Raw genomic sequence first — 25,414 nt, 5'->3', positions numbered from 1 at the left:
TTGTGAATTGGAAGAGAGAAGTGGGACCAATCACAAAATGCAGGACAGAGAAATACAGTGTTAGAAACCAAGAGGACAGCATGGATTGAGGAAGTCTAATACAGGTCCAAGAGGAATTCTAGAAGGATATAAAGAAGAGATAAAGAGGAAATAAAGAGATAATGCTGAGAATTCTTCAGACTTGAAGAAAGATATGTGCTTTCAGATTGTAGAAGTTTATGAAATGCCAAATAAATCAACTACTAGTAAAATTGTAGAATGTTAAGGATGAAGAGGAAATCTTAAAAGCTACAGAGAGATTACCTGTGAAAAAACGATAATCTAGTGATAGCTGACTTTGAACAGCAATATAAACTGGAAAATTGCAGTAAAAATGCTGAGGGAAAGCTATTATCAAAGAAGAATTCTGTGTCCAGCAAAAGTCATTCCAGAAAGAAGGTGAAATAAAGGCATTTTCACACAGATGGGAATTAGCATATCAAGAATAACTTTGGCTGAAAGTAACAGAATACCCCACTAACAGTGGCTAACCAATAAGGGCATTTAATAACTAAGTATAATAAATCTGGGAGTGAAAGATTCCAGAATGGTTAATTGGCTTGAATAATGGTTTAGCATTTGTGTAATTTTCATCATCTCAAGATGACCACATTAGTTTCAAGCATCATGCCTCACATGACAGTAACCAAAGCAGAAAGGAAGTAGCAAGTAAAAATGGGCCTTGGGTGTTTTTCTCTTACCTGGGAAGAAAGCCTTACCCAGAAACCCTTCAGCAGAATTCCCCTCAAATTTCATTGGTCAGAACTAGGTCATTGGCTGAAAGAAATAGGATTACTGTGACTGGCTTTATCCCCTGGGAAAAGGAGTTCACCATCCTAACAAATCAGAGGATTACCTTAGCAAAGAAGAAGGGTCTTCTCCACATTGTCAGTGGTTGCTTTACTCTTGAGAAAAAAAAAAGCTTATGTAACATTTAAGGATCACTATAGTAGTTTTGTCAATGTAAAGGTTTCTGGTGGAGTAGAAATTTTTTATATGCTCCGCATAGATTTTTAAAAACAAACACATTGAAATGAATATTGAGTACCATTTTGGCAACGTAGAGCACTCAGCTATTTTGATCTTTTCTCACCAAGACATTATGAAGAAGCAGGAATATTTGGGAAACAGGAAAGACAGTTTACTCACTATTTCACTGACAGCCATCAGAATTTCAGTGAAGCTATAATCTATTTAAGGTGATGATGGCATGTCATTTGACCATTACAATTGTCTTGTAAAGTAGTTGGTGTTGTTGTCATTTTACAGATGAGAAAATTGAGGCACAACAGGGTTAAAAATTAAAACTATGTCTGTAAATGTGGTGGTGGTAGGACTAGGTCTTTAGATTCTAAATCTAATACTCTTAGCCTCCAAATTGAATGAATATACATATATATACTTTTTATTTTCATAATAAGCTCTTAAGAAAAGATGGAGTAAAAGGCAAAAAGAATAGTTATATGCTCTGTTCACCTGATACTAGCATTTAAAGAGGCTTAGACCTTTAATTCATTTCCATAGTGTTTTAAGTTTTATTGCAAGTAAGAGGAGCAAGGAATGAAGAACTCAGTACTAGAGTGAGCACAAGGAAACAAAGACCTCCAGTTTGTGACCCAGTATAATACGATGTGGAGCGAGCTAAGGCTTTGTATTCAGTCACAACTGGATTCAAATTCTGGACTGACCATTTATTTATCACTTATGTGTGACCTTGGCCAAGTCATGTAGTCCCTCTGAGCCTTTTCACATTTAATTGTGTAATAGGGATAATGGCCCCTTTTCCATTGTTGTGTGTGTGTGTGTGTGTGTGTGTGTGTAAGGATGAACTGAGATGATACACAGTTTTCGGCAGACATCAGACATGAAATGGTAGATACTATAATAATTTCATACTAACACATTTAGTACAATTTAAATGTCAAGTTTTTAAGATGCCATTTTATGGTAGTTTTCTTAATGGCAATTCCCACCCCCCCTCCCCCGCCCCGTCTCCCCCCCACAAACGTACTTTAGCTATCTCAATTTTGCAGGTAGAGCTAAGTATACATGTATTAGGTACTTCAGCATATAAATTAGAACTGAAAGTTGCTTATGTTTTACCACATTTATCTCTTGGCTTGTGACTTTAATAAATGTTCTCCTTCCTCCAATTATAGGTCCTATGGCAGCGTATACAAAGCTATTCATAAAGAGACAGGCCAGATCGTGGCTATTAAGCAAGTTCCTGTGGAATCAGACCTGCAGGAGATAATCAAAGAAATCTCTATAATGCAGCAATGTGACAGGTAAAGATGTGGTATTAACTCTGGAGAGAACATGCTTTTGAATTTGCTGTGATCATTTAAATAGTTTGATGCCTAGAGTTGCATTTACTTAAATGTTTTACAGAAGGGAGCGCTTAATGGAATCACTATGCATGTGTTTATTTTTTTCCAGAAAAAAAATATAATGAACAAGTTTGTGTTTTTGTAGCTAAACTTTTATAGTTTCTATTTCTGCATAGTTTTCTGTTTTGTTTTTTCAGTAAGCCCTTTTCAAAACTAGGAAGAAGAGGCGAAGAGAGAGAAGGTGGTGCTAGCTTTTTTTTTAAATAATGATCTCTTACTTCCTATTGAGAAAACATTTCTCCAGAGACAGTTAAGAAGAGATAATTCAATGCATTTTAGCTTTAGAAACCTTAGGATATACAGATAGATATGTTAAAAGAGAATACTTATTTCTGTCTTATTGGTCCTTTCTTTATATCTTTAATAAATTATTCAAGCTAAGAGTAGCTAAATATGTTATTTTTGAGGAACTAAGATTTGTCAAATGCTATAGCAGGAAGTCAAGCCAACAGGCGACCGCAGAAAAGCACGTGGTTTGCTCTGAAATTCCGTGACAACATGAGTGTTCACAGTGATGGAGCGGGCTTCCCCAGTACTGTTTAGATGTGAGAGAAACCCAAACTTAGGGGCAATGCCAGCTCTAGGGAGTTGAAAGGGGAATGAGAAAGTCTTGCACTTAAAGCTGCATTCATTCTTCCGAAGCTCTTTTGGTCAACAGATCAACTTGGTACTCTTCCCCCACCCCACCCCACCCCCCACCCCCCCACCCCCTTTTTTTTTTTTTTTGGTAAAGCTTCAACATTAGGACAGGGGGAGCTACCTGCTAGGAAATTTGCCCTGGAGCCCTCAAGTCTCAGTCATATCTCTTCTCCCTCCCTCTCTTTCTTTTATTCTCTATACACTGTTGGTTACTTTACATGAGATAAAAACCTCATATTTCTTGATTGTCTTGACCAGAGTAAGGTAGCAGGGTTGCTTTTCCTCCTCCATAAGATATATTATGGGAGCTCTTTCCAGTTGACAAATTGACACTTTGCCGCTTTTGAGCGACTACGCAGCTGTATTCCAAACAGGGTATACAAATGTCTGTAATTAGAGAAGTGGTATTTTGAAGAGCCTGCTCTGTGCTAAGTACTGTAAGGAATACAAAGAAATACAGGGCCGAGTTCTCATCCCCTGGGAGTAGACTGGACAGGCCAGGCATATAAATGTACAGAAAATCTAGCTGAAAATACAAGATGTATAGAACATATTCCAACAGGAAGTACCTGACAGTAATTGCCTCCTAGAGGCTGTAAATGCCATAGGAATTTAGGGAGGTGTGAGCAAGTGTGGTTATATGTACCTTAACAGACTTATTCATCCATGTCTTCATTAATATTCACTTATGTGGGGGTTTTCCTGCTGTCCTTGTCATTGGCATATTTCCTAAGGATGAAGGGCTTGAAATCCTGAGAGTTAATGAAGCCCAGTTGGTTTTAGCATCTTCAGTTATTATGCAACATTACTGAACCCTGATAATAATCTAGCCAGTTAAAGCTGGTAGCTCTCAGATGGCAAATTATTTCGTTGTAATGGAATGTTTGATTTTTCTCTGAAATTCCTTGTTTGAAATCTCTCTTCAGGCTTGAAACTCCAAATTTTTTCTTTATAATAGATTGTAGTGGGTTTTTGTTTTTAACCCCCAAACTACATGTGACATCTAGGAAAATTTCAAATAAAAAGAAGAAGATAAAATCACTTTTCCCTTTGGAGAAATAATCATTGTTAAATACTACTTGGTATACATATCCTTCCATATCTCTTTTTGGAGTTTCACTATACTTATTATCATGTAATTGCCTGTGTGTGTGTGTGTGTGTGTGTGTGTGTGTGTGAGAGAGAGAGAGAGAGAGAGAGAGAGAGAGAGAGAGAGAGAGAGAGAAAGAGAGAGAGAGAGAGAGAGAGAGAGAACAGGGAATCTCATATTATCAAGTATTCTGTAACTAAACTCCCTAATGTTGGACATTTAGATGGTATCTAAATTATCAGTTTTATAAACAGTACTACAATGGTAATCATTTCTTTTTTAATAGCTGTAATATTTTTTTTAGAATGAATTGTAGACTTAGAAATGCTGGGTTAGAGGACCCATACATTTTTTCCACTTTTGTTACTTATTGCCCTCCAAAAAAGTTATACTAGTTTACATTCTTATCAGGAGGGTGCCCATTTTAACTATAAATATGAATACTTGCTCTTTTGAGCAGAGAAATTTTCAGGTGTTTAACAGCATGAATTAATAGAGATGTTTGAAGGTTTTCCCACTAACATATATTGTCTCTCTCTCTCTAGCCCTCATGTAGTCAAATACTATGGCAGTTATTTTAAGAACACAGACTTGTGGATCGTTATGGAGTACTGTGGGGCTGGTTCTGTATCTGATATCATTCGGTTACGAAATAAAACAGTAAGTTTTCTTCTAGAATAATGCCACTGGGCTAGTCTCTTATGCCATCTTCTTTTTTCTGCCTTTTGGTGTGCTCTCCTACTACCACATCTAGAGAGATGACTTAGATTTTTCCCCTTTCCATGTTTTTTCCCCCCTCTTTGCTCTTTAATGTCTCTTAAATGTGGCAGTTTTGACAACCTTCCAATCCAGTGATATTTACATGTTTTGCTTATTTCATACTGAGATAAAACTGACTATCTAGTGCTTAAGCAATAAATTTTAAATGTTTCAGTTTGGAGTTAGTTTTCTTCTCCTACCCATAATGTTCACAGATTAACTTCCTCTGCATCCTATTAATAAGAGAATACTTTCTGTGAAAGATTATTTGTTATTACTGTGATTACATGATAGTCACTAGGCACATATGGTTATTGAGGACTTGAAATATGGCTTGTCTGATTTGAAAAGTGTTGTAAGTATTAAATACACACCAGATTTGGAAGAATTATTACAAAAAAATAATTTAAAAAGTATATAATTTTTTATATTGAACTAATGTTGGAATCATAATATTTTGGACATGTATGGTTAAGTAAAATGTATTATCAAAATTAATTTGCTTGTTATTTTATTTTTTAAATGTGGCTACTCGAAAATTAAAAGTTGTATTTGTGGCTCACATATATTTCTTTTGGGCAGCGCTACCATAGTGATTAGTTCAGCTGTTTAGAATAAGGGGCCAGGAAACAAGTGACAAGCTTTGTTCTCTTTGGCCACAGAAGGTACCCCAAACTCTAGCTTGCTTCCTTGCCAATAGTGTTTGCTTGGATATTAGTGTAAGCTCTATCATTTATTAGCTCTGTGACCTTTGGCACAAATTACTTAATTTGTGCTTCAGCTTCATCATCTATAAAATGGTGATAATAATAGTACATACTTCATTTGTTAATTGTAAGTATTAAATGAGATTACAAAAAATAGTGGCTAGTATAGAATAAATGCTTAGTAATTATTAGCTATTTTTAATGTTATTAGCATAGTGCCTGGCTCATAATAGATGTTCCTTAAATATTTATTGATGGGTTGATAGTGTAGTAGTTACTGGATTCTAACATACCTTATATCATTTCATTTTCATGACACTCTTGAAGAAAGGTGATATTTTTATTTCATAGATTGAGAAACTGAGACTAAGAGAAGTTTGATAACTAGGTTAAGTCACACAGCTAAAAAAGTAGAGCCAAGACTAAAAGTTAGGTCTTTCTATTCCCAAATCCCATATTTTCTGTGCCACAGTATACTCCCTTCTGAGTGTGAGTTGTTTGTCATAAGGGGAACTGAGTGAGAACTTGTGGGTTGATTTTGTTTAGATCTGGGACTGACCAGATAAGTGTTCATCATTCAAGAAATATTTTTTTCAGGACCCTACTATGTGTCAGGTGGCTTTCTTGGTGCTGGGGATATAGTAGTAAACAGATCAAAGGCATTTTTAAATGCAGAGTATGTTTCCAATAGGGAAGACATTACATAAATAGGTATACAAATAATGTATAATATGTCAGATGGTGATAATGCTGCATTATACCAATAAGGTAGGATAAAGGAATAGAGAATGAATCATCTAGGAATGGAGGGAGCTAGGGAAGGCCTCGCTGGTTTTCTGATGAGGTAACATCAGAGACAGAGAGTGCAGTAAGGGAGCAAGTCATACAGAAATCTAGATGAAGAACACTGTAGACAGAGAGAGCAGCAGGTCAGAAAGCCCAGAAGTGGGAGTGTGCTCAGAGCGTTTGAGGAACATCAAGGAAGCCTAGATGGCTGAGACAGAATGAGCAAGGTAGAGAGTGGTAGAAGATGAAGGTAGCTGGGAACCAGCTCATGTAAGACCTTGGTGAGGACTGGCTTTGGAGTGACTGAGGAAGCCATTGGGGTTTTGAGCAGATCTGGCTTACATCTTCATTCTCTACTCCTTTATCCTGCCTTATTGGTCAATGCAGCATTATCACCATCTGACATATTATGCATTCTTTGTATATCTATTTATGTGATGTCTTCCCTATTGGAAACATACCCTGCATTTAAAAATGTCTTTGATCTGTTTACTACTATATCCCCAGCACCAAGAAAGCCACCTGACACACAGGGTCCTGAAAAAAGTATTTCTTGAATGATGAACACTTATCTGGTCAGTCCCAGATCTAAACAAAATCAACCCACAAGTTCTCACTCAGTTTCCCTTATGACAAACAACTCACACTCAGAAGGGAGTATACTGTGGCACAGAAAATATGGGATTTGGGAATAGAAAGACCTAACTTTTAGTCTTGGCTCTACTTCTTTTGAAGTGTGACTTAACCTAGTTATCAGACTTTCTGGCTTCTGTGTGGAAAATACATTGCAGAGGGTCAAGGGCAGAAGCAATGAGACTGGTTAGGAAATTATTAGGATAGTTCAGGTAGGACTTGATGGTGGCTTGGACCGGGATGATTACAGAGGATACGTTTGGATATATTTTGAAGACAGAGAAAAGCGAAGAATGGCCTCAAGGTTTTGGGGCAGAACAACTGAAAGAATGAAATTGTCTTTTACTGAGAGAGAGGAGACTGGGAAGAGTAGAATAGGTTGGGTGGGTGGTAAGGAGAAGGGAAAGGTAGTGGCAGAAATAAAGAATTTGAGTTGATATATTATGCTTATGATGCTTGTTAGGTATTCATTGGACATGTTGTGTAGGCAGATATATGAATCTCGTATTTGGGAAGAGATCTGGGCTGGAAATACAACTTTGGGAGTTGTTAGTGTAGCAATGGTATTGCTGTCAAATGCTGTTTACAGGCTGAATAAGGTCTTATATTTGTATTCTAGGAAAGGAATTTTGGATCTTTTTTTTTTTTTTCCTTTTTCAAATGTCCTGATGTAAACTAAAGGATTTTGATTTCTCATTCTTTTTTAGTTAACAGAAGATGAAATAGCTACAATATTACAATCAACACTTAAGGGACTGGAATACCTTCATTTTATGAGAAAAATACACCGAGATATCAAGGCAGGAAATATTTTGCTAAATACAGAAGGACATGCAAAACTTGCAGATTTTGGGGTAGCAGGTCAACTTACAGTAAGTAAAACTGTTACTTGTTGCTCTGGCCAGTGTTGTTAAGTGGTTAGAGTGTTGGCCTATGCACCAAAGGATTGCAGGTTCAATTCCTGATCAAGGGCATGTACCTGGATTGCAGATTCAATCCCCAGCCCAGGTCTGGGGCGAGTACAGGAGGCAACCAATCGATGTATCTCTCTCACATTAATGCCGGCAGGGGAGGGCTCTTAGGGGCAATCAGGTCAGCAGGGCAGGGCAGTTGGGGGCGATCAGGCCGGCAGGGGAGGGCAGTTGGATGTGACCAGGCTGGCAGGGGAGGGCAGTTGGGGGCCATCAGGCCATCAGGCCGGCAGGTGAGGGAAGCTATTGTCAACATTAGTTTTTAGTAATCTTTAATTTTTGTCTATCTTATTTTAGGGTTTTTATTGATTAACTAGAGGCCTGGTGCATGAAATTCGTGCACTGGGGGCGGGGGGGGGGGGGGTGTCCCTCAGCCCAGCCTGCACCCTCTCCAATCTGGGACCCCTTGGGGGATGTCTGACTGCCGGCAGTCGGACATCCCTTTCACAATCCGGGACTGCTGGCTCCCAACCACTCACCTGCCTGCCTTCCTGATTGCCCCTAACCACTTCTGCCTGCCAGCCTGATCACCCCTTAACCACACCCCTGCCAGCCTGATCGACGACTAACTGCTCCCCTGCCGGCCCGATCGTCCCCAAATGCCCTCCCCTGCCAGCCTGATCACCCCTAACTGCCATCCCCTGCAGGCCTGGTCCCTCCCCAACTGCCCTCCTCTGCCAGCCTGGTCCCACCCAACTGCCCTCCCCTGCCAGCCCAGTCACCCCTAACTGTCCTCCGCTGCCAGCCTGGTCCCCCACAACTGCCCTCCCTGCCGGCCATCTTGTGCGATGGTGTGACTGTCTATTTGCATATTACCTCTTTATTATAAAGGATTATTATTTTTTGTGTTTTAGTAACTGACTGAGAATCTATTATGTCTCTAGGTCATTTGAATTTTTTTGTAACTTGCTGGGTCATGCCTTGAGTATGGTTTTTATATGTATTTCAGGTGTAAGACAGTTCTTATTGTTGGAAAAGTCTTTTTTTCTTCATAGTTTTGATGCTTAGTGTTGATCTCTCTCCTTTCTATTTTAGGATACTATGGCCAAGCGAAATACAGTCATAGGAACACCATTTTGGATGGCTCCAGAAGTGATTCAGGAAATTGGGTACAACTGTGTGGCGGACATCTGGTCATTGGGAATAACTGCCATAGAAATGGCTGAAGGGAAGCCCCCATATGCCGATATCCATCCAATGAGGGTAAGGAAATGGATGGGAAACCAGTGGAGTGGTTAGTTACTTGTCATCATTAGAAAGTTTGTTAAATGACTTACTTGGTTAGGTACCAAATGACAAATGAATTAATTATATGTTATTAAATGTTAGTCTGGACTCCAGATGATACACTTCCACTAGTTGTAGCCTCTAATTACTTAAAGTATAATTTACCCCTCTTCATTCCAGAGGCTGTATCGGTAGCCCTAGGCAGGACATAGGCCACGGAAATGCTTGGTGTGACTTGTGCAATGTATATTTTTTTAGTTGAGCTGCTCACATTTTAATATAACATTAACTGGCGCTGAGCAGTGGTCTTCTCCATTATCCAGGGCATGGGCTTTCCACTTCATCAGTCTCCACAGTTCCCTGTCTACCAAGTATCGGTTGTCACATACTGCAGTGTTTTCTCTAACGTTTGTCTTATAGTACAATTTGTCTTATAGTATGATTTGTTGGATAGTAATGGTAAGAGGAAAGCAAACTATTTTTTTGAACGCCTGTCACTAACACCCAGCCTGGTTCATGTGTTGTCTTATTCCTGCCTGGCCCTTGCAGGTATTTAAATTTGTAAGTTTTGGTTTGTAGATCACCACCCTCCTTCATCTGGAACAGTGGTTCTCAACCTTCCTAATGCCGTGACCCTTTAATATAGTTTCTCATGTTGTGGTGACCCCCAACAATAAAATTATTGTCGTTGCTACTTCATAACCGTAATTTTGCTACTGTTATGAATCGTAATGTAAATATCTGATATGCAGGATGTATTTTCATTGTTACAAATTGAACATAATTAAAGCATAGTGATTAATCACAAAAACAATATGTAATTATATATTCAATATGTGTTTTCCGATAGTCTTAGGCGACCCTTGTGAAAGGGTTGTTCGACCCCCAAAGGGGTCGCGACCCACAGGTTGAGAACCGCTGATCTGGAGGCTCTGTTCTCGCCACCCTCCATCTACTTCTAGAGCAGTGATGGCGAACCTTTTGAGCTCGGCGTGTCAGCATTTTGAAAAACCCTAACTTAACTCTGGTGCCGTGTCACATATAGAAATTTTTTGATATTTGCAACCATAGTAAAACAAAGATTTATATTTTTGATATTTATTTTATATATTTAAGTGCCACTTAACAAAGAAAAATCAATCAAAAAAATGAGTGTCATAGGTTCGCCATCACTGCTCTAGAGTGTTAAGGACCCATAGATTTACTCTCCACCAAAACACCCTAAGGAGCTTCCAGGCTTTACCACCACCACCCACAGGACCCCTCACCACAGCACTGTTATCAGACCTCAACCCTTCCTTGGGCTTTATAGTCTTTATACCTCCCAACCCAGCTCCTTCTCTTCTCTGATTAGTTAGTTCTTCTATTGAAAGACTTAACAGTTTTTTAAAAAAGTATTCATGGGCCCCAAGATAAGTTCCCCTCTCTTTTGGGAGGTGCAGAAGTGGGGAAGGGTAGGATTATTTACTGGTTATATTTTTAGATTTAAAGACTATAATTTAAGCTGATTATTGCAAAGAGGTTTTTTTTAAACTGTGGCTCTTTTACTGGAAACTCAATTAACTGCAATGTAGTGGGCCAATTTTTTTTTTTTAAGTATGTTGAATTGGTTTGGTTTGAAAGGGAATGACTCCCTTATGATTTTGGGGACTTCTGAGTTTATGGTCTCCTTGCAGTAACTAGTTATAGCCAGTGGTGGTGGTACCTTTAGGAAGGAGGGAAATTTGACAGCTCTGCGGCTGAGGTTTTTATCTTTAGGATATTGATGCTCTTAGGTCTTGCCTTTTTACTTTGAAAGGCAATGTACTGTGGTTAACGAAAGTTTTAAAAAGCTTGGTGGGGACTGGCCAGTGTAACTCAGTTGGTTAGGAGTCGTCCTGTGCACCAGAAGGTTGCTGGTTCATTTCCTGGTCAGGGCACATGCCTGGGTTGCAGGCTCGATCCCCAGTACATAAGTGTTTCTCTCTCTGCCTTTCCCTTGCTCTCTCTCTAAAAATCAATTTTTAAAAAAATATATTTTTAAAAATTTTGGTGGATATTGTGAGGTTTGGGGGACAAGGATACATATGAAAGAGGGAGAAGGTGAGGGCAGGAAGGGGGAAGGAGGGAGTGATTTATATCAAGTTCTTTAATTGTCAGACTTCTTACTTTGAATACTTAGACTTTTGTTGGAATTTGGGTGGGCTCTTTAGTGGATAAAGGAAAAATCATTTTATCAAACTTCAAATGTATTTCCAGTTACATTTTAATTGAAGCATCACTTTTATTTTACTTTTCTTTTTTTTTAACCAGGCAATCTTTATGATTCCTACCAACCCTCCTCCCACATTCCGAAAGCCAGAACTATGGTCAGATAGCTTCATGGATTTTGTGAAGCAGTGTCTTGTAAAGAGCCCTGAGCATAGAGCCACAGCCACTCAACTCCTACAGGTATGAATCACCCTGAGGTGCTCCCTCTGTATTTCATTCACATGCTAACCAAAAGATGCTTTTAACCCACCTACACCTGTGTGGAGAGGGGAAGAAAATATAAGACATTTCCTGCTTCTCAGGAGGTTTGGTCCTAACTGAGTCAAAAAGACATAGAAAAGAATGTTAAATCATTGAACAAGACAATATGACAAGAAAATACAGGGCTCTATGGGATTAGAGAATGGGAATTGACATTTAGTGAGCACCTGAAGATGACGTGATATAATATGTATAACTTTGAACAATGCTTTACACATATTACAGATAGTACGATATGGATTTGACAAATATTTGCTGTTATTATTAGCTGGGCCAATAGTTTTCAACCATATCAGTCCCCATATATACAGGATATTCAAAAAATGTATACACACTTTGACAGCTGATAGCTTAATTTTGAAAATGAAATGGTTTTTAATAAACACTGCCTTTATAATTATTCAAAGTGTATACATTTTTTGGGACAACCTATCTATCTATCTATCTATATATATATATATATATATATGTACTTTTTTAACACTCATTACTCTTCTGAAATGAAACTCATAGATAATAAACCTGTTTATGCCCATAATTTTAAAAGAATCAGTATAATGTCTATGATATAAGGAGACATATAAAGATAATAATTTATAATAAAGCTAGAGGCCCGGTGCACAAAAATTTGTGCACTGGGGGGGGCGGGTCCCCCAGCCTGGCCTGTGCCCTCTCGCAGTCTGGGACCCCTCGGGAGATAATGACCTGCTGGCTTAGGCCTGCTCCCGGGTGGCAGAGGGCATGCCCAATCCCTAGGTGCAGCCCCTGGTCAGACTCAGAGCAGGGCCGATTGGGGAGTTGGGGCGCCGCCCCCTGTCATGCACAGAGCAGGGTGGATCAGGAGGTTGCGATGCCACCCTCAGTCACGCTCAGGGTAGGGCCGATTGGGGGGTTGGGGCACCGCCCCCTGTCACACTCAAGGCAGGGTCGATGGGGAGGTTGCGGCGCCACCCCCTGTCACGCACAGAGCAGGGCCAATCAGGGGGTTGGGGAGCTCCCCCCTGTCACTCACAGAGCAGGGCCAATCGGGGTTGGGGCGCTGCCCCCTGTCACAGAGCAGGGCGCATCAGGGGGTTGGGGCGCTGCACCCTGTCACACTCAGGGCAGGGCCAATGGGGAGGTTATGGCTCTACCCTGTCACACACAGAGCAAGGCCTGTGGAGAGGGGTTGGGGCGCCACCCTCTAGCACCCACAGAGCAGGGCCGATCAGGGGGTTGGGGCACCGCCACTGTAATACTCAGAGCAGGGCCGATGGAGAAGTTATGGCTCTACCCTGTCACACACAGTGCAAGGCCCATGGAGGGGGGTTGGGGCGCCACCCTCTATCACCCACAGAGCAGGGCCGATCAGGGGGTTGGGGCACCGCCACTGTCACACTCAGGGCAGGGCCGATGGAGAAGTTATGGCTCTACCCTGTCACACACAGAGCAGGGCCCGTGGGGGCGGGGGGTTGGGGTGCCGCACCCTGTCACACACAGAGCAGGGCCGATCAGGGGGTTGGTGCGCCACACCCTGTCAAACACAGAGCCGTAGGGCGATCAGGGGTTTGGGGAGCTCCCCCCTATTAGGCACAGAGCAGGGCTGATCAGGGGGTTGGGGCGCCTTCCCCTGTCACGAACACAGCAGGGCGGATAGGGAGGTTGTGGCCCTGCCCCCTGTCACACACAGAGCCGCAGGGCGATCGGGGGTTTGGTCGCTGCCCCCTGTCACGCTGATCCCAGTGCCGGGAGGCCTCGCAGCTCTGCTGATCCCGGTGCCGGGAGGCATATTACCCTTTTATTATATAGGATAGAGGCCTGGTGTACAGGTGGGGGCCGGCTGGTTTGCCCTTAAGGGTGTCCTGGATCAGGGTGGGGGTCCCCACTGGGGTGCCTGGCCAGTCTGGGTGAGGGGCTGAGGGCCGTTTTCAGGCTGGCGGGTGACTGAAGCTCCCAACTGCTCCTTTTTCTCTTTTTTTTTTTCTATTCTGGGCCAGCTTTAGCTCTGAGGCCTGGCTGCTGCAAGCAGGTTTCTGGCCTTTACCTTCTGTATTTGATACAGTGTTGCGGTCCGGCTGGCTGAAGCCTGGCTGACTGAAAGCCGGTTTCTGGGGTTTTGTTTAGCTTCTATATTTGCAACATAGTTGCTTAGAGTTGCAGCTGAGAGGCCGTCAAGTCAGGCGGGGAAGGTTGGAGTCTGCCATCACTGGAGCAAGCAAGCCTCCCTGTTCGTTTCAGTGCATGGCTGCCGGCCGCCATCTTGGCTGACAGTTAATTTGCATAAAGATATGCTGATTAGCCAATGGGAAGGGTAGCGGTCATACGCTAATTACCATGTTTCTCTTTTATTAATGTAGATAACATAGTTATCAATATAGAAATGCTCCAGCCTTACTCAGCTTACAGGCATAATGAAATAGAGACCTGTATCTATCATCATGAAAGAATTTAGATGCAAGAGCAGTAATAAGAACAGAAACCATTCCATTCACGATATACAGGAATATGAATGGGTGGGCACTTGCATAAAACAATGGTAAGTAATAGCAGGCCAGACTTATTTGTATATGATACGAGGAGGGAAATTATTTTATAAGCTTTCCAATTGGAAAGACCAGCAAATATGATATTCTTGCAAATGAGCTGGGTCTTGTTTCTCTAAGTGTAGTGGCAAATTTTTCTCCTGCCTGGCTGGGATTCTGATAAAGTTTTATGGAAAAGATATCTCCTGTGTTATGAGCCTACCACATGTTGAGGCATACTTTCAATCTATAGAGTACTTGGAGACCATATCCTTTCATGGGTGGTGGGGAATAGAGAAGGGATTAAAAAGAGAAACATTGGGGACAATATCAGAATAAGTTTGGAAAAACAACAGACAACCCCCCCCCAAAAAAAAGAATTTCCACATATAACTTTCACATGTAGAAAGATAGATTTCACATAGATTTCTTTTTTTAAAAAATCTTTAATATTGAAAGTATTACATGTCCCCGTTTGTCCCCCATTGACCCCTTCTAGCCCGCCCCACCTTCACCACCCTATTGTCTGTGTCCATGGGTTATGCATATATGCATATAAGTTCTTTGGTTGATCTCTTCCTACCCACCCACCCACCTTTCACAGAGATTTCTTACAATTGTGCTATAAACAACAAATGTGTAAGATGGTATTAATATTTATTTGTTTTATTTTTAAAAAATTAAATGCATTGGGTGGCATTGATTAATAGGATCATATAGGTTTCAAGTGTACATTTCTATGATATAAGATCTGTATATTGTGTGTCCACTACCCAAAGCCAAACCATCTTCTGTCACCATATATTAGACCCCGTTCATCCACTCTCTATTCTCTTCCCTCTGGTAACTACCACACTATTGTCTGTGTCCATGAGTTCCAGTTTTATATCCTACATATGAATGAAATCATATGGTTTTTAGCTTTTTCTGACTGACTTATTTCACTTAGAATAATACTCTCAAGGTCTGTCCATGTTTTTACAAGTGGCAGTATTTTGTCTTTTCTTATGGCTGAGTTTTCCATAGTAGATACATACTACATCTTCTTTATCCAATCCTCTATCGAAGGACACTTTGGTTGTTGGTATTAATATTAAAAAACTTCATTCTTATAAATGGAATTCAGCAATATCCCTGTGTTTCAAGTGTCTTTGTGACTAATTTTAGTATTTCTGCAGTAACTACACTTTTACATTAAATTTGTTTTTACCTAAATAAATAGTTGGAAATGCTGTAGTACACTGAATAGGAAGAATAAGCAGGATGAGTAAATTATTCAGTAATTTCTAAACAATGTCTTTATTCCATTTAAACCCCTACTCTAAACTTACCTCCCAAATTACTAGACCTTTTGCTTATCTCTGGAAAAAGTTTTCAGTATTATTTATCAGAGTGTACATGTACTCGGAGACATTGAAAGATGTGCAGAATGTGCCACAGTGTGTTGTTGTGCCAGAGGTTCCACTTAGCAGGATTGTGGTGTCCCTGTCCTCCCATGCTGTTTGTGTTCTTCAGACATTGTAACTAGGAGCTCCCAACATTACACAATTTCCTCCAGGAGGTTGAGAATCTCTAGATCTGACAGAGAGAAAGGGTGGCGCAGTTTTAGCCAGGCCAAAAAGGGTGAACAAAGCCTGACTATGCACCTGCTTGGTTATAAAGTGAGTGTGGGTTAGCTGTTGTCCAAAGCAAAAAGAGAAAGATTGGATTCCGCGACTGATTCAACAAATACCACATTGTATGCGGGTAGTAACAGGTGGCTCTACTACTTACAGTCAACATAAAACGTATAAATACGTTTCCCACATACAATGTGATACTATCAAGTACCTGCTGTGTGCCAGGCACTATTTTGGCACTGGTGCTTATAAACTGTCCCCAGTGTTTGTCACTTTCTTGCTTAAGCACCCATTTGTCAAGAGCGCCAAAGGAGTGTCGATACTACGGGACTTAATTAATGAAGCCATGGATGTGAAACTGAAACGCCAGGAAGCCCAGCAGCGGGAGGTGGAAAACGAGGATGAAGAAAACTCGGTGAGTGGCAGGCCTGGCTTTGGGCCTCGGGCATTAATGCTCGTTATTTCATGATTGCTAAGCCAGGTAAGACTTAGATGTTGGATCAGCCTGGAGCTGGAGACCCTTCTTACAGGATTCTGTCCTGTCCTGGACCAAGGCTTGCTTCATCTGTGCGTGCTCTTCTCATAGTGCTTCCTAAGACACTTACACATTTTATCTGTTATTCAACGCACCTTTTTATTCTGCAAAGAGAATGCTCAGGTCTGACGCTTGGTTTTTCTGTGTCCTTTTGGGGAACCTAGGATTCATACTAAATATGTAGATTTACACTTATAGACTCCCTCACAACCCTGAGATTCCAAGGGTGTGCATTAGATCTTTAGATATATGTTGCAAAACTCTATTAAGAAGGGGAGAAGGGAGTCCTTTAGATACACTACTCTCACTTGGGTAAATTTATGATCTTTGGTTAAATAAGAGTGTTCCCAGTTCTACAAAGTGGGTTTAGAATCTGAGTGTCAAATCCAGAAATATTTGCACCAAGATGAGTAATAGTAGTTCAGAAAACTCACTTTTGCTCCAATTAGCTCCAATTTGAGAGTCTGTTCTTTTACAGGAGGAGGATGAATTGGATTCTGGCACCATGGTTCGAGCAGCAGGTGATGAGATGGGCACTGTCCGAGTAGCCAGCACCATGAGTGATGGAGCCAATACTATGATTGAGCACGACGGAACATTGCTGTCACAGCTGGGCACCATGGTGATCAATGCAGAGGATGAGGAAGAGGAAGGAACTATGAAAAGTAAGGCTCTGATCAAATATAGTAACTTCTCAGGCAGACCTTATACATTCCAGAGAAGACAGGTTCACGTGGTCCACTCAGGCTCAGTCTTGAGGCCTCATATTGCTGCAACCAAAGGAGTAGAAACATGGGGGTTGTGGTGAGGGCACGGGTTTGGGGAAAGGGAAAGCTGGCATGTGAGTCAGAGGCAAGAAAGCATCAGTGGCCGTTCTCTCATTGAATGATGTCATTTCCCTCCTTTTCCTGAATCTGTGGAGGCAAGCACATGCATTGATCTGATGCATAATTCTGAGCTATTGAAATTCTGAGCTGTTGACTGTATATATCTTATCTTTTTTTTCATAATACTCTGTGTGTCTAACCCAGGTTTACCAATACTCAGCCAATCTATTCAGAATGACTGTACACACTTAAAAGTCCTATCAAATCCCTTTGAGTGTAAGCCCATCTCTACTTCTTATCCCACTGATCTTTTTTTGCCTGAGGCTTGACACCTGAGCTCAGCTCCCATCAGAATGCCATCCTCTCCTACCTTCTTTAGTTATTTCCTTTCTCCTTACTCTGCATTACAGACCAAGTCACAGAAGAAAGGAATTTGAGAGTATAAAATGCTAGTAATTTAGTTATATAAGTACGATTTAACCTAAACTTTGCATAGGTTTACAGCAGTAAGTCTCTTCATCTTCATCATCTTTTTTTTTTATTCCTCTAAATCAGGGATTAGCAATCTATGGTCCACATCCAAAATGTGGCATGCCACCTGGTTTTGATAAAGTTTTATTGGAACATAGCCATGTCCATTCACTTACATAGTGTCTATGACTGCTTTTGTGCTATAGAAGCAGAGTTGAGTATTGGTGACTAAGACCACGGGGCTCCCAAATCCTGCAATTTTTTTTTTTTTAATATATTTTATTGATTTTTTACAGAGAGGAAGGGAGAGAGACAGAGAGCCAGAAACATCGATGAGAGAGAAACATCGATCAGCTGCCTCCTGCACATCTCCCACCAGGGATGTGCCCGCAACCAATGCACATGCCCCTGACCGGAATCGAACCCGGGACCCCTGAGTCCGCAGGCCGCCGCTCTATCCACCGAGCCAAACCGGTTTCGGCAAATCCTGCAATTTTTGCTGTCCGGTTCTTTACAGACCGAAAAAGTTCTCTAACCCCTCCCCTAGACCTTCTCTTTGTGATTGATTAATTCATTTAATAAATTTTTCTCCAGTGCCTATCGTATCCCAGGTACTTTGTAGATGCTAAAAATGCAACAGGAAATGAAGAAATAGACCCTGCCCTGAAGGAACTCATTGTCTAGTGTGGGGGACAGACCGTTAATTATACTTCAGTCCATGAAATGAGTTCTAAAATAGAGGTAATATAGGGTGTTGTCGAAGCAGAGTGGAAGAATATTTAGTTTAGACTGCGGATTACTGAAGAATTCCTGGAGGAAAAAGGCAAGCTGGTTGGCAAGTGAGTAGTGTGGGTTGGAGATGGTCCAGCAAAGGGAACAATGCTCACAAATTCGAGGAGGCAAGAGAAAGGCTAGTGAGTTCAGGGGAACTGCAGCTGGTTTATTGTGGCTGAGACAGTTGCAGGGCTGTGGTTCTTAGGGATTTCTCTCTGTGTTTCACCTTTCAGGTATTTGTATTTATAACCAACCCTTTGGGGTTTTCTTTCTTTCTTTATTTTTTTATTTCAGAGAGGAAGGGAGAGGCATAGAGAGATAGAAATATAAATGATGAGAGAGAATCATTGATTGGCTGCCTCTTACATGCCCCCCACTGGGGATCAAGTCTGCAACTGGGCATGTGCCCTGACTGGGAATCGAACCGTGACCTCCAGGTGACACTCAACCACTGAGCCATGCTGGCCGGGCAACCCTTTGTTTTTGAAGGGAAAAGGTTTTTTTGTGTGTGTTTGTTTTGTGGCCACGGTTTGCTCATCACCTGTGTTTGGCCTCTGACCAGAACCACACAGATAGGAAAGAGTAGTAATACTATTAGTGGATATGTAACTCATATAACTTTTCTGGAATGTAGTATGTATCAAGAATTTGAAAAGTTCAATCCTTTGACTCAGTAAATTTCACTTCTAGGACTCTGGTCCAAGGAAATAATTGAAGATATAAGCAAATTATATTCAAGAACTTTTTCAAATATGTTACTTAAAATTGTTAAAAAAAAAAAAAGGCTGGATTAATTTAAATGTTTAGTAGAAAATGGTTAGTCAAATAAACTATGATACAACCATAGGATGGAATACTACACCATACAAAAATATTAAAAATCCTGTTTTGGGGGAAATATTTAGAAGAAATCACCCAGACAGTGTGGCTCAGTGGTTGAGTGTTGACCTATGAACCAGGAGGTCATGGTTCAATTCCCTGTCAGGTCACATGCCCAGGTTTTAGGCTCACTCCCCAGTAAGGGGGCATGCTGGAGGCAGCTGATCAATGATTCTCTCTCATCATTGCTGTTTCTATCTCTCCCTCTTTCTCTCTGAAATCAATAAAAATATATTAAAAAAGGAAAAAGAAGGAAACAAAATTATAGCATGACCCAGTTTTACCAGAGTAAAAAAAAAATAAATTAACATGTTAATATGTGCATAGAAAAATGACTGGAAAAAAAACCTGACTGAATAAAAAAGCTGGAGAGAAATAAACCAGATATTAAAAGTACTGTTGCTCAGTGTTTGAGCGCTAAGTCACAGTTTGATCCCCAGTAGGGAGTGTGTAGGAGGCAGCCAATCGATTCTCTCTCATAATTGATGTTCCTATCTGTCTCTCCCTTTCCCTTCCTCTCTCTGAAATCAATAAAAACAAATATATTTTTAAAGTAGCTATTATTGGTAATAGGATTATAGGTCTTTAAATTTTTCTTCCAAAATTTTTTCTAGCATTTATCAGAAAAATAAAAAACCATCAAAAATACTTCTGATATCATGGTGTGTCCTTTAAATTAGGACTTTGAACTATGATTGCCTTAAGAATCCTTTCTCCTCCCTTCTTCCTCCTCTCACTGCTTTTTATGGCCTTAAAATGAATATTTACAAAGTGACATTTGTCACTCCCTGCTAGTCTCTTTAAGTTCTTATTGTGTTTTAGGGAATGTTTTATCCCCTAAACTCAAGGTTGAAGCACTCTAGATATATTGTGCGTGGCGTTACATAAATTGTCAAATGAATGCTATGAACTAAATTTAGTTTTTTCTTTTTTCTAAGTAGCCATGTGACTTGTTAGGAAGGTTTGTTTTGCAGTAATAAGCTGCTGACACTCTAGTTCTTTTCTTTGACTCTGAGTGCCATATCTTCTTCTTGTTTGAAGGGCTTTAATTATGCAGATGATTATAATCACTGTGTAATATATCTAGGCTGACCCATTAACATGTGTTGTGCATGCACGGGTTATGGAAAATCTGCCTTTTTTAATGTAAAGAATTAATTTTGTTCCAAATGTAATTTTCATATTTCAAGTGCTAATTAATTCAATGGGTTGTTGTGCAGTTTCTGAGCTTGGATAGTTTTAGCATGCCTAATGAGAAAATGCATCTTTTATTATAGTCATGATGAAAAAAACATTAAAACCTCAACAGTCACAGCTGAGTGATATTAAATATACTTAGTTCACAAACAATCTGCTGCAGGTCTTATAATACAGTTTTTGAGTCACAAGTTTGACAGATTTACCACTTATTTTGAGATCTTTGCCTCTTACTATTTTAGGAGTTATTTAAACTTTCATTATGGAAAATTAAAAACATGCACAATTGCACAATAATATCATGACTCCAATGGACCTATTGCCCCGTTTCATAAATGATTAACTCATTGTCCATCATATTTTAGGCTCCCTCTCCCAAGGAAAATAACAAGCTGAATTAACTTAAAGCAAATCTCAAGCATCATATCATTCCTTCAGAACTGATTTTTAAACGTTTAAATGAGTCTTTTTGACTAAGCCTGACCCAGATACTATCTGTGTTATGTTGGATAATTCACTTTCCTTGTATGAACTTCAGTGCCCTAATCAGTAAAATTTTAATTTTATTATTATTTTATTCATTTTAAAATTTTTATTGAACTTATTGGCGTGACATTGGTAATAAAATTACATAGGTTTTAGGTGTACACTTCTATAATACCTATTGTAGACTGTAGATTGTATTGTGTGTTCACCACCCAAAGTCAAGTCTCCTTCCATCACCATTTATCCCCTCTTTGACCTCTTCTACCTCCCCACCCACCTTTCCCTCTGGTATTCACCATACTGTGTCTGTGTCTGTGAGTTTTTGGGTTGTGTGTGTGTTGTTTTTTTTTTTTTGCTTAATCCCTTTATCTTTTTCACCCAGTCCCCCAGGACTCTTCCCCTCTAACAGCTGTCAGTTCTCTGTATTTATGAGTCTGTTTCTATTTTGTTTGGTTATTTTGTTCATTAGATTTCACATGTAAGTGAAATTATATGGTATTTGTCTTTCTCTGGGTGACTTATTTCACTTAGCATAATGCTCTCCAGGTCCATCCATGCTGTCACAAAATGTAAGATTTCCTTTCTTACCTTACAATGGAGTAGTAGTCTGTTGTGTAAATGTACCGCAACTTTTTTATCCACTCATCTACTGATGGGCAGTAGGGCTACTTCCAAATCTTGGCTATTGTAATTACACTGCAGTGAGCATTGGGGTATATACATTCTTTTGAATTAGTGTTTGTGGTCTTTTTTTAAAAAAATATATATTCCTAGAAGTGGAATCGCTGGGTCAAAAGGCTAAAGAATTTTTAAACTTACATATTTTCCTTGTCTTTTTAAAAAAATATATTTTATTGATTTTTTACAGGGAGGAACGAGAGGGACAGAGAGTTAGAAACATCGATGAGAGAGAAACATTGATCAGCTGCCTCCTGCACACCCCCCATTGGGGATGTGCCCACAACCAAGGTACATGCCCTTGACCAAAACCGAACCCGGACCCTTCAGTCCGCAGGCTGACACTCTATCCACTGAGCCAAACCGGTCAGGGCTTTCCTTGTCTTTTATAGCTCTAATAGTCCACATGTTTATAAAAATCATATCACTCATGGCTAATAGGTAGGCATCCTTGTTGGGGCCCTTAGGGGTAGTTCTCTCCAGAGCAGTCTTTAGATTATTTCTCATTTCTGCAGTATGCTTGTGGTACAGCCCAGGAATTGTATTTCTAGAAGTTGACTCTTTCCATCCCTAAGCCATTCCTAAGCCATGCCCTTGAGTCTTGGCTCCTACTTTTATGCTGGGAATTGAGTTCTACCTCGATGTGTTTTGGCTCCTGTCTTTATCCCAATTCTTATTCTCACATCAGTATTCAAACTAGTTGGTTTGGCTTTACCAATGGGCCACCTTGCTTGTGCCATCTGCAGACTTTCCTGTCTTGGGTTTAAACATTACTGTGTGGGGTTTTTTGTTGTTGTTGTTGTTGTTTTTAAATCTTGAATTTCTATGTGTTTGGAGCAGGAGGGTAGGCCTCTCACGCTTCAGCTCTTTCAGTCATCTTGACCTATCTACAGCAATATTTCTATAGTTTCTCCATAAGGGAACAGGTTCAGAGAGGTTATTTGCTCATGGTCACATGGCAGGAAGTGGTAGACCTGGGAACTGAAAGAACTCCAGTGTGTATGCTTCTTTCTGCTAAACTCCTGATTTGTTTTGGAAGCCTACTCTAACATTAATGGGCATTAGACCCGTAATATACGACTCACCAAAATTCATGGTCAGACTGTTGCTGGCTTCTGGATTCCAGAAATATTTATTTTTAGAAAGAATTATTATACATAAATTATTTATTATACTCAGGAGGATAACTTAACACTCCGGTGTGGGGTGAATTTCCCGCCAAAATATAAGATGGCGCGGGCAATTATTTAGGTTTCGCGCGCAAAATCAGGGATTTTTATGATACCTATTACCCCAATGGGTATGAAACGGTTCGCATACGCAGGTAGGTATCTTTGTGAACGGCAAACAAACAAATATTTGGTAATACGCAGTTACAGTCGGCCCGAGTTTACACGTTTCCTGCACTCCACCGCAAATCTATATGAACCGAGTTAAGACGCGAGCCGACTTAACTCGTTTCCCCCACTCCAAGTGTTAATAATAATCTATAATACCTTGGCATGTGATATATATCAGGCTCTGTGCTTAATTCTTTATAAGCATTTCACGTTTATTTTAATCATTACAACCATGCTGTGTGGTAAATATAGCCATCTAGTATCCCCACCATCACCACCCCTGATTTTGTGGTAACAGAAACTAAATTGCAGAGTGGTTAAGTTACTTGCTCATGATTACATAGTGAGTAATAGAAGAGCCAAGACTTGATGCCAGATGTGTTTGATTTCAAAATTCATACTCCTAATCATTATATTATACTGCTTCTCAGCAGAGCCCCTTAAGCTGTTGAGGGGCAGGACTAAGACTCATGTTATAGGTCCTATGTTGGGAAGCCTCCGCCTACATGAATATACCTCTCCTTGCTGGGTATTTGAATAACAGGCTACTCTACATGTTTCCCCAGGATTTCCAGAAGCAAAAGGTGGATGATTTTCAAAGGGGGTCTGCCTCTGTTGATAGGTTAATGATATTATTACATGAGGTAGTATATTTGGTTGTAGAGATCTGAGTCTATAGTAAAGAATCAGAATGCAGTTGGAAGGAGGAAATTAGAGTGAGGTGAGATTTGATTGCTTTATAAGAGATCTGAGTCTATAGTAAAGAATCAGAATGCAGTTGGAAGGAGGAAATTAGAGTGAGGTTAGATTTGATTGCTTTATAAGATACCTCCAGAACACCTGTAATAACCATATTGGTAAACTATGGCCCACACTACTTTGAAAACACATGTCTGGATAAAATATCAGTTTGGGGATTTTGGGAGGCTTCTGCTATTTGTTTATGTAACTGGGTCTTTTTCATAAGGGCTATAGAAGAAATTTGTTCCTAAGAACAGAGGGACATATTCCTGAAGTGACATGAGAGGTTCTGTGAGTGTTGGGATTCTTGTACTTCCTTTGACCATCAGAGGGAGCTCTGTAATAAGTTATGAGTTTATAATGTGTTCCCATTTGTGTTCACACGTCTCCTTTCTATGGTAGGCTTTCTTCAAGATTAGCACCATTATTTATTTTAAATAACCACAGCAATGCTAGGGCAATGTCTTTTATTTAGGTAGGAGTTTGGATACCTCCCTCATACATGGCAAAGTTCAAATAAGACTGAAACCAGCCTAAATCTGTCAAAATAGTTTAAACTTTTCTTCTCTCTTCCCAAATTTCTCAGAATTCTTAACCAGAATTGATGTCCTCTATATGTATCATGTTACCATGCGTATAGTTTTGAAACTATTATCAGCTAAAACGGCCCTAACCAAGTAATTGAATACATTTTAAAAATAAACTTTCAAATTCTTGTGCAGAACTGACTGATATGTATCAAAATAAATATTAATAATGACAACTTATAGCTTTTGTTGCCTAGCCTCTTTGGTTTTCATATAATTTACTTCTGTGTTGCCTACACAAGAATCTAATGAGTTCTTTGAGACTAGCCTTTTTTTTTTTACTGATTTGCCATAGTTCTTTATGTTAGATATTAATTTCTTATTCTAGAGCAATTGCCACATTGATCTCTTTGAAATAGAATTTTAAAGCATAGTGGCATAATTAAGTTAGGATAACTCAGAAGCATGTTTTAGGCAAGTTACTGTGATGATATTATGTGGTAAAAACATTCTATATTGATAATTCCGCAGAAAGTCCTAAGTCTCATGAAGACTCCTATTGTTGCTCTGAGTTTCCTCATGTTAAAACCAAAGTTCAGGCTCTTGTTGAAGTGATTTTATTTCACCACCATCCATCAGATCCTAATTTTGGAGCTGCATAAAATGGAAATTCTTGACTCACAGCCCATTTTCTTTCCGCCTGCAGTTGTTTGAAGGGGATTGTTGTAACATTGCCTCCCTTGTGTGTTATCTGTCTCTTTCTCTCGGACTCAGATGATAGCATTTTGCAAGGATGAAAAATAGAACATAAAGGACTACAGGTATTTTAACACTTCTTTTACCACAATAGGCTTACTGTCCAATTTCTGATCCCCAGGATGTTTAAAACTATCATCAGAATATTAAGTGTTCATGTATCCTTGCCACTCACAGTCAGCATCATTGGGGAGTTTCAGATAGCAATAGTGTAGTTGTACCTACCAAAGCTTAACTTAAAACATTTAGTTTTGCTAGAATCATATCTCTGAATAAGAGCAAGAGAAAGACAAAGGAGTAGTGGAAAGGACAGTAATTTGTGGAATTAGTA

General features: G+C 39.9%; 1 protein-coding gene across 2 annotated transcripts in view; it reads left to right on the top strand.

The window, feature by feature from the left end:
• Positions 1-25,414, top strand: part of STK4 (serine/threonine kinase 4) — a 90,144-nt gene that overhangs the window by 12,499 nt on the left and 52,231 nt on the right. For both annotated transcript variants that reach the window (XM_070420870.1, XM_070420871.1), the window contains exons 3-9: positions 2,199-2,327; positions 4,704-4,818; positions 7,751-7,915; positions 9,050-9,217; positions 11,534-11,671; positions 16,159-16,287; positions 16,886-17,072. In XM_070420870.1, the coding sequence (XP_070276971.1) occupies positions 2,199-2,327; positions 4,704-4,818; positions 7,751-7,915; positions 9,050-9,217; positions 11,534-11,671; positions 16,159-16,287; positions 16,886-17,072 (1,031 nt within the window). The remainder of the gene's footprint in view (positions 1-2,198; positions 2,328-4,703; positions 4,819-7,750; positions 7,916-9,049; positions 9,218-11,533; positions 11,672-16,158; positions 16,288-16,885; positions 17,073-25,414) is intronic.

Source organism: Myotis yumanensis, unplaced genomic scaffold (assembly GCF_028538775.1).
Source record: "Myotis yumanensis isolate MYYU_CA2020_CCGP unplaced genomic scaffold, mMyoYum1.0.hap1 SCAF_7, whole genome shotgun sequence".
Classification (NCBI taxonomy): domain Eukaryota; kingdom Metazoa; phylum Chordata; class Mammalia; order Chiroptera; family Vespertilionidae; genus Myotis; species Myotis yumanensis.
The sequence above is the reverse complement of the archived record's forward strand: the minus strand, read 5'-3'. Positions and strand labels throughout refer to the sequence as shown.